General features: G+C 36.5%; 1 protein-coding gene across 1 annotated transcript; it reads left to right on the forward strand.

Moving 5' to 3' along the window:
• The first annotated feature begins 3108 nt into the window (after nucleotides 1-3108).
• LOC114544602 lies at nucleotides 3109-4409 on the forward strand. Its single transcript, XM_028563191.1, has 4 exons — nucleotides 3109-3156; nucleotides 3224-3373; nucleotides 3472-3826; nucleotides 4024-4409. The coding sequence occupies exons 1-4, from the start codon at nucleotides 3109-3111 to the stop codon at nucleotides 4407-4409; spliced, it is 939 nt and encodes a 312-aa protein (XP_028418992.1).
• The last annotated feature ends 5737 nt before the right edge of the window (nucleotides 4410-10146 follow it).

The raw sequence follows: 10146 nt of genomic DNA on the forward strand, positions 1-10146 counted from the left end.
GACGCACAAATCAATTAAGTTAAAGACCAACTAGGTTACAAGCGTGCATGCATGCATAAATAAAATAAGGACCTACGGCCAATGCCCTAGCCAGCATCTGAACACGAGAACTCCGTCATAGACAGTGTATAATGCGTACTAAGAATGCCCCTCTCGATATCAGATAGCCAGAAAGGAAATTGAACGAACTAGCGAGCACGCTGGCGAAATCTCTGGTGCAATCAACTTAAGTGAAAACGATTACAATAGCGACCTTTAGAAATCATGACGGCTCTCACGTACAACGGCGTTTACCGCGCGATAGACTGGGACGAGATGGCCGTTCGTCTGCTTTAATTGCATACTTTAGAAATACACGACTTTGCATGACACGACGGCTTTCGTGCAACATGCATTTGGCGGGAATATGAAAACTCAAAAGTTCATCGGAAATGGCCTCCTATAGAGAGACAAGAAGTTTACTATTGCTTTCGCATGGAGAAAACATTATTGACGATGAAGAATTATAGCTGCTTTTCGACTTGAACAAATCAAAAAACCCAGAAATCCCGTACTGGTCATACCCACCGTTTGATTTAGAGGAAATGACAGACAATGAATGTAAGACTGAATTTAGATTTTTCAAAAACGATATTTACCGACTTGCGAATGTACTTGCGATACCAGCTAAAGTAATTTGCCCGAACGGATTAAAAGTCTCCGGAATTGAAGCGTTTTGAGTTTACCTCAAACGTTTTGCTTATCCATGTCGTTATTCTGACCTCGTTCCAAGATTTGCTCGTGCTATACCTCAAATATGCCTTATATCACATCTTATCATGAATCACGTATACAATGAACATCATACTTTGCTGGAAGATTTAGATCAACCTTGGCTATCGAGGGGATCTTTACAAAACTTTGCTGCTGTAATTCACTCAAAAGGGCAGCACTGTGAAATTGTTGGGGTTTAGTTGATGGCACAGTTCGCCCAGTATGTAGACCTCGCCAAAATCAAAGATCACTCTATAATGGCCACAAAAGGGTAACCTCCATAAAGTTTCAGAGTGTTGTGACACCTAATGGGATGATAGCAAATTTATTTGAACCATTTCAAGGGAAAAGACATGACAGTGGGATGCTTGCATTATCTGGCCTCCTACAAAAACTAGGAGTACATTCTTTTAATCCTAATGGTAACCCACTATGTATTTATGGTGATCCTGCCTACCCCCTTCGAGTACATCTGCAAGGACCATTTAAGGGGGCTGGATTAACTCCACATGAAAAACAGTTCAACAAGTCCATGAGTCAAGTTCGGATTGTTGTAGAGTGGGTCTTTGGTGACATCATAAACTACTTTAAGTTCCTTGACTTTAAAAAAAATCTTAAAGTCGGCCTTAGTGCTGTTGGAAAAATGTACATTACCTGTGCACTCATTCAAAATTCACATACTTGCTTATATGAAAACAATGTATCAAAATATTTTAATATTCAACCACCAACACTTGAACAATATTTTCAAAGAATGTAAAATAAAGGATGTTCTGGTTTACATTATAATTTTATATTACATAGATGCATCAAAAAATCTCATTTCAACCTTGGGAGGTATATCATAAAAGGAAGTAGATTAATTATTTAATGCATTATATATAGGGCTTAATTCATTTTCTAACATACTTAAATGTACACCATTTTTTAGTAAGGGGCTTCACACATTTTTCTTTTCCTCACAGGTAGTCTTTTTTGCATTATAGTGATTCCCACACCAGCTAATTGGCTGGAGGTAAATGCTTCCAATGGCAAGTACATAAATATCTGCCAAATCTTATTCATATAATACAGCATGCTTTATAAAAAATAAGAATATACATCAACTCTTAGTGTTAATATGCTTTTAGTGTCAATGTACACTGTAAACATGTAAACTCAACTATTAGTGTTAATATGCACAATAAACACAGTTAACTCAACTATTAGTGGTAATGTACACTGTAAACATATAAACTAAGCAAGGTATTTGCTTGTTAGTTTTTGCTAATTTTCTCAATTAAAGCCATCAATGCAGCTGTTTGCTGCTGTTGTGACTGAATAATCACCTGAGCAATTTGTTGCTGGCTTTCCTGTTGCTGCACTTGTCTTTCCATTTGAACATGAAATGCTTTTAAAACGTCTGTTTGCTGTTCAGCCATCCTGATTTGTTGTTGTTCCACTGCTTCTCGCTTACATTTTTCTTCGTCCAGTTCAGCATGTCTCAGTTCCACTTCCTTATTTCGTATTTCAGTTTCCCTGTCTAGCTTTTCTCGAAGATAAGTGACAGTTTGATTTCCTGCTTGTCGAGACTTCTTTTTCGGTTTTCCTTCGTCGTCAGTTTTTCTTTTGGCACTCTCACTGTAAGTTTCCATCGATTGACGTCTCATTACTTCAGCTGTAACTTGATCTTCTTTTTTGCGAGCAAAATCTGCTTCACTTTCTGCATTCATGCGCTGTTCATATTCCTTTGCACAGGCACAAATCTCATCAAGCAACTGATCAAGTTCGTTTTCTTCAACGTCTATACCAGAGCTTTTCCCTTCTGCTGACATTCTTCTCACAAAGTTTCCTCTTAGGCCTTAGCACATTGTATCTATCGCGAACTGACCTTTTACTAACGCTGAACTTTGATCTGGCTAACGAATTTAAGTTGTTGGCAATTCGATCCCATGCACTGCCACTTTCTCGAGTACCAGGTTTGTATTGGTAAGGTTCTATATTTCGGAGTTCACAGCAGAGTAAAATATCGTGTTCGTCTGTCCATAGGCGGCCCAGAACTGATCTCGCTCGCTAATCTCGCTGACCTCGCGCGACGCTCATGTTGTCTGAACAGTCTTATGTTATGACAAGGTAGGCAACTCTTACGCCAAATAAGCTAAAAACACACGGCAGTTGACTCAAACACCTTCACAAAACCGCAAATATTTCGTAAAAATATGGCGAATAAGAAAAAAAGTACAACATATTAAACCAACCAGAGGAGGTTGGACAGCAGGCCGCAAAGCATGATGGGTATTGAGCGCTCAATTATGCGAACGCTTCATTTGACGTTTTGACTGTCGTGATGCGAAGAGCTCTGCGAGTATAGGAAAAATGGATGCTTTCGAAAGACAGGATTTTCAAGCTGCAAAATACTATGATGTATATGTATTGTTGCGATCCGCATTACGACTTATCATTTACTGTACCGAGTTTACCGTTTTTTAAGCTGCATGGGCTTTGCTGCCATTTCGCCTTTCATAATACTCCGTCTGAAAGAAGACTTTGCATTATACCAAACACCGAAACACTGCTTTCGAAGTTGAATGGCCTTAAATCTCCTTGTGTCATCAACGTTAAAGCAAGTACTATATTTGAGGTTAGTATAAAGTACTTGTCAACACCTCATTTTTTAATTTTTTAATAACTTTTAAGGCTTGATTTGTGTATTAAAATTTAACTGAAACTTTTTTTTAGTTTGGTACTATCCCTGATGAATTTATTCATTGTAAAGCGGAGAGAATGCTTTTAATTTGGGATTTTGATGTGGATCGTGTATTGACAGAAAATACGAGGGCTGTGGATGCGGTTACTCCTGATTTTGATGACATCGAAGAAACTCCGTTGCTTAATATCAACGCAGTAAGTTGCAATTGTTCAAACTTTTATCCCACTCAGAAAGTACTTCTACCTCCTTTAGATAACACATCTGAATCAGGGAGCTCTCAAGCCTCTCAAGAACCAAGTGAAAGTAACGAAAACGATTTTGGTCATGAAAGAACAAAAAATAGAGACATTGATGATCATCATTGGTTCTCTGATGAATCTGAAGGTATAGTTACTGTATAAAGTTTTGATAGTTCATTTCTGTTTACGAATGTTTTCTTTACACATGCTTTGTTAATGGTTTCATGCTTAAAGTAAAAATTAATCTCATAGTCGTTCAATTCTATTTTTAGAAATTACTAGTGAGTTTTTATTTATAGACATTACAGTATTAGACGGGCATTTTTTTGTTTTGCTTTATAGAAAGAGATCTACTTGAGCATTTGGCTGAACTAGAAAATGCTGGAGAGGAGAATGGGGATGAACAAAGTAAAAGAAATGAAACTGTCAATGGGCAAATTAGTAATGAGGACAGTGAAGAAGAAAGTGAAGAAGTTGAAAGTGATGAGGAAGAAAGCACTCATGCTCTACCATTCAAGTGCATTGGAGCTGCTCATGAACAAAGTTACCAACATCATCTGGAACAGGCATATCTTTCCCTTGAATATAATGAATCAGTAAATGTTAGACTAAGACCAGAGCCGGAGAATCCTCGGAACCAAAATGCAATTGCTATTGATCTTCATTATGGAACTCAATGGGAAAATGTTGGATATATAGCTTCTGAACATTGCAAGTACATCCACTGATTGCAGCAGGAGATATACTAGACGTCTATGTTGAACACATCAAGTTTCGGGTTAACTTTTTAAAAATAGGATTTTATCCAAGAATCTGGATAAAGAGGCGTGGTGAATGGGATGGTCAGATTGTAAGGGCTAGTATGAGTGTACGTTGACATATAATTTCATAAGAACCACGGTTTGCAAGTTGTGAATTTCTGCAATTATTTCCATTGGCTAACCTATGTAGATTTTTCCAGCATTTTTGCCATCAACTTGTTTTTAGTCTGGTTTCCATATGACAATCAAGTTGTTGCATAATAACTAATAATGATAGATATTTTTCTTAATGGTTAACACAACACCCTGACAATGTTGTATGGAAACCAGGCTTTCTATTTTATATCCTCAAAACCTATTGTCTATAACCAAAGCACTTCACTGTCATGTGATATTTCATACAAACCCTTGCAGTATTAAGAAAATTAGAAAAATATTCATACAATACATGGTATAAATATGTAAATCTGTATTTATTGATGAACAAATAAATAAACTCATCAAATTTTATGATGGTTATAAAATATTGTAAGTAAAATTGCCTTGACAAAACAGCCAAGATTTTGCATTTATACATATATTTACATGATGTTCAAAAAAGTAAAAACCTGCATACACACACCATTGTTTTTTGTTTCATGCTATTGTTTCTATGCTAATAGCATTTACAATTCATGCAAACTTGAAGATCAATTGTACTAGATAAGGTGTTCATGCCTTTAGCTTTTCAATCAACCTAATATACATAAATATTGCCAGTTCTAACACAGAATGGCTTAGTAATGCAGATCTTAACTCACACTAACTGTAAACATCAACAAGCATCTAAAGAACAGAACCAATATAAAATGTCAGTTTATTTTACTGAAGAAGTGAAAACATATAATCACACAATATGTTTCATATTTATCAATTTTGTGAAGGTGGTGGTGGTGGTAAGCCTTCTGGTTGTTTGAAATGTGCTGATCTAACACTCAATTGACCACGTTGTGGGATTACAGCTCTGTTGGCAACAAATACTCCAGGGTCAGCTCGCCTTGAAATACAGACACGATCTAGACGTTCTTTCCCACTACTAGAGGGTATGTTAAAAGATTGCAAGCATCCATCATTGTATCTATCATTGGATCCAGTGTAATAGTAAAATGGCAGATCAGGATCACACTTCTTTGTATATTCACTAATAACTTTTGGAAAAGCATCATGAAAATCCTTCTCATCAAAAATCGGTCCCAGTAATCCATGTAAAGAAGCAAAGATGCCTTCAACATCATCTGTTGATCCTGCCCGTGGGTGTTCAGGAGGAAGCCCTTTTTCAATACCATATCGACGTCTAAACTCCTACAAAAAAACAGTGATGATTAAAATTACTAGGCTCCAAGATCGAAAAGCATCACCATAACAAAAACAAACAAACCTGACTTTCAATATTTGTTGTTAATGCAACCACAACTTCTCTGGTGAATCCACCAACTCCTTTGATCGGTCTAAAAGTTATAAACACATACATTAAATATGTCCATACAATATGATCTGACATATGTACTGTACCTGTTAACATCCATTGTAGAGTAGTCCCTTAAATCCTTGTACCATGGCATCCAGTCTTCTAGCAGATAATCCAGCATGGCCAGGTTGTTTTTTGAACGTTCTGTTTCCGTTAGACCACGACCACCACTTGCCTTATGCCAGTTTGACACAATCTCTACAAATCTACCTTCACTCAAAAAACCGTTAGCTTTCAGCCACTTAGCTACAGCAGGTGACAGCAATTTTTCAGCGTCACCTACACTTTGCCTCCTTTTCACCAAAATAGCAAATTCCATAAGCTTCTTCAGCATCAGCAATTGTTTTGAACTTTTCCTTCAAGAATCGCTGTACAACTCTTCTACATGAAGTCCTTATAATTGCAAAAAGGGATAGGGATATCATTGCAATACATTAAATAATGTCTCTTACTATTCATATGTATGAAAAATTAGGAATAAACAAATGACAAAGTGGCAGTGATTTCCTGGACAACTAATTTAAAGGAGGTAAATAGTCTAAAATGATCCTTTACCAGATCGCTCCTTGTCAATGTTAACACAGGTGACACCATTAGCACATTCCCTCCAAAATTCTTCATCCTTAAAGTGGCCATTCACAAGTGGAATCTTCATCAGGAAATAGTAAAGGGAATATACTCAACCAATGCTGACAATTCTTCTTCACTCCATGTTGTATTAATCTATGTAGAATAAGCAAAGGTCCATACATAAATAGCTTGTGTCAATAGACTTTCATATTTACAATCCAAAAGAGTCCTACATTATTATGCGAGTAAAGATATTTCCAGCTGTTACCTTTGTATTTTTTTCCGCTGTCCTGTTCTCTAATTTATCTGTAGCTGATTGAAACAGGGATCTCTTCAAAAACTTTCCAGATGTAGATCTTAGTTTTGGTTGCCTTTTTCCAGGGGTTTGCCCAGTTGGAGGATCGTGTACCCTTTTTTGGGCCTCAGCCATACTGACCTACACAAAAGAGAAAAATATTCTATTCAACCCCGAAATTGCGCAATGTGCACTTACCGAAACGCTAGGCGTTAGCGAATGAGCATAGGAGTCGTCACTGCCAAAAATGAAATCTATATAAAATACAAAAAAATACTATTTTCCCGTCTAAATGTTAATAACTAAGGAAGTTAAACCATGAATACAAATAAAATTTACATTAATATTACAAATTATGTAGTTAAACAATATTTGAAAGGGAAATATCCCATTGACCCGAAATGCGCTATTTTGAACATCTCAAAACAAGAGTGATAAATTCAAAGCCCGATATCTCGGAAATGGTGTGGGGTCGCAAGGGGTCGATCCAGCCGATTTTTTTTTACATACTTAACTTCATTCTTACAAAAATCTCAAAAATCGAACCACAGGAATTCGAGATTTTCAACTTTGAAAATTGTAAACAGACAAGCACATGACTCATCACTTCGGAACGACCCGACCAACTTCAGTTATAAAAATCGACTTAAAAAGTAACGCTTACCTCGATAATCTCGACAGATATCGCCAGTCCAATGAATCTTTTTCAAAAAATATGCGTTTTAATCAGTAAACTTTAAAAAATATACTCAATATTTTTATGTTTCTCTGTCTTATGTAAATTTTCTCGCTCAAAATTTCGCAAGCATGCTTGGAAAATAGCGCAATCTCATTGGTCGAGAAATTCTGTGACAGCTGTCCAACCTCCTCTGACATTAAACTTGAATAATTTTACTACATTTATACTATATTTTTAGCATTCAAATGTATTCCTATGCATGTAAAACGTGAATGTTTTTTGGGTTTCTGGCAAATATATTTCAAAACCTATGCTGGGGACACCTTGCCTATACCTTCGTCATATTTTTAAAATTGAAAATAGAAAGCTGATTGGCTGTCGTTTAAAAAGAGCCAATCAGCTTTCTATTTTCAATTTAAAATTATGACGAAGGTATAGGCAAGGTGTCCCCAGCATAGGTTTTGTAATATATTTGCCAGAAACCCAAAAAACATTCACGTTTTATACATGCATAGGAATACATTTGAATGCTAAAATATAGTATAAATATAGTAAAATTATTCAAGTTTAATGTGTTGTACTTTTTTTTCTTATTCGCAATATTTTTACGAAATATTTGCGGTTTTGTGAAGGTGTTTGAGTCAACCGCCGTGCGTTTTTAGCTTATTTGGCGTGAGGGTTGCCTACCTTGTCATAATATAAGACTGTTCAGACAACATGAGCGTCGCGCAAGGTCAGCGACAGCGAGATTAGCGAGCGAGATCAGTTCTGGGCCGCCTATGGTCTGTCCAGTGAAATGGCGACCTGTCATCGTGTATTATGTAAAAGACAAACAGTTCATCAAAGTACATATAAAGCAAATATTATGAAAAACGTACCGGAATAATAAGTGTTACACATTCCAGAAGCACTTACGCTCGTTTCCCTTTCGCCTTATATTAACGTTAATATCCGCGTTTTCTTGCTCAAAAGACATCACGTTGTCCAGATAACGGCAAAACCGAGTAATCCACGTTGTCAACAAACCAGGACGGTGAAGCAATGCTAGCTGCGCATGCGCACAACTCATTACCCAGTCCACTCTGCGTGATAAAAGCCGTCTCGGCAAACACTGTCTTGATTTCTAAAGGTCGCTAATGACTAAATAGGACGGTCTAAAGGAGACAGTATACATGGCGAGAACGCCCTAAACAGCACATCTGCACAAACACGCGGAAGAAAGGGATATATACATCTGCAGCTAAAGGGATATAAACAGCACATCTGCACAAACACGGGGGAAAAAGGGATGCATTGCTCCCTAAGTCTGCTGGCTGGCTTTCGTAGCAAAACTGTGAAAAAACCCTGTTTCTGCCCTATTTTATACAGGCCTGCTCGCTTGAGTGATAAACTGAATGCCATTAAGGAGTTTGTTAAGCTTTGGGTAGACAAAGTGGCATTGTCTGCCAAAACTCCCAGTGAGAATATAGGATAAATTTCGCGTTCGGGCCCATGATTTCTTCACTTTTCAACCAGCATAATTTCTATATTTTTTCAACATTTTCATGCACCGCAACAGTCCGGACGAACATATAAATAGATATAGGTTTCGAGTTTGGCACTATGATTTCTTCGTTTTTTCAACGTTCATAGTTTATCCACGGCAACAATTGAGAGCCCATAAATAGATAAATTTCTGGTTTGACAGCATGATTTCTTTATTTTTCAACGTTTTATGCACTGCAACAATCGGGAAGACTATAAATACATAAATTTCGGGTTTGGCAGTATGATTTCTTTATTTTTTCAACGTTTTTATGCACTGCAATAATCGGGACGCCCATAAATTCTGAGATAAATTTCAGGTTTTCCAGCGTTCCTTAACAATCGGGACGACCATACATAGATAAATCTTGGGTTTTACAGCGTGATTTCTTTCTTTTTCAACGTTTTTTTGCACTGCAACAATAAGAACGACCATAAATACATAAATTTCGGGTTTGACAGCATGCATTTCTTTATTTTTTAAATGTTTTTATGCACTGCAATAATCAGAGGGACCATAAGTGCATAAATTTCGTGTTTGGCCCCATGATTTCTTCATTTTTTCAACGTTTTTATCCACGGCAACAATTGGGACGCCCATGCAAAGACTAGCCATAATATACATGTTTTGAAAGCATTTTGAAAACACACTACAATAGGTTAGTCGACCATGCATAGGACGAAAAAAGTACGCTTTTTAGAGGTTAACTGTGGCAATCATGGATTATTAAGCAGGAAGCCGCTTCTTTGTTTATTTTATATTTTGATATAGGTTATAGGCAATTTGCATTATAGCAAAGCATCATGGGAAATGTGGTAACCTTTTACTTGCAAGGGAAATGGAAATGGCCGCCGCGATATACATTTATATACATTTACACACTATACATTTATATACTTTTTTCGTAGCATTTGCTAATTTTGAAAATTGAAACCAAAATTGGCTTTTATGTACTATAAACTATATTTCGTGCAAAGTAGAGTGAAATCGATTGGGATTGGGATTAATTTAAAATAATATTTTTAGCTAGAATTTAGGTAAAACGAATTAAACTTATACATAGTTTGATAGCTATAAACTGATATATATTATTAGTTAGTGTAATTTTTTAAATTCTATAATTAGATA

This window comes from Dendronephthya gigantea, unplaced genomic scaffold (genome assembly GCF_004324835.1).
Source record: "Dendronephthya gigantea isolate DGI-Jeju-01 unplaced genomic scaffold, DenGig_1.0 000866F, whole genome shotgun sequence".
Lineage (NCBI taxonomy): Eukaryota > Metazoa > Cnidaria > Anthozoa > Malacalcyonacea > Nephtheidae > Dendronephthya > Dendronephthya gigantea.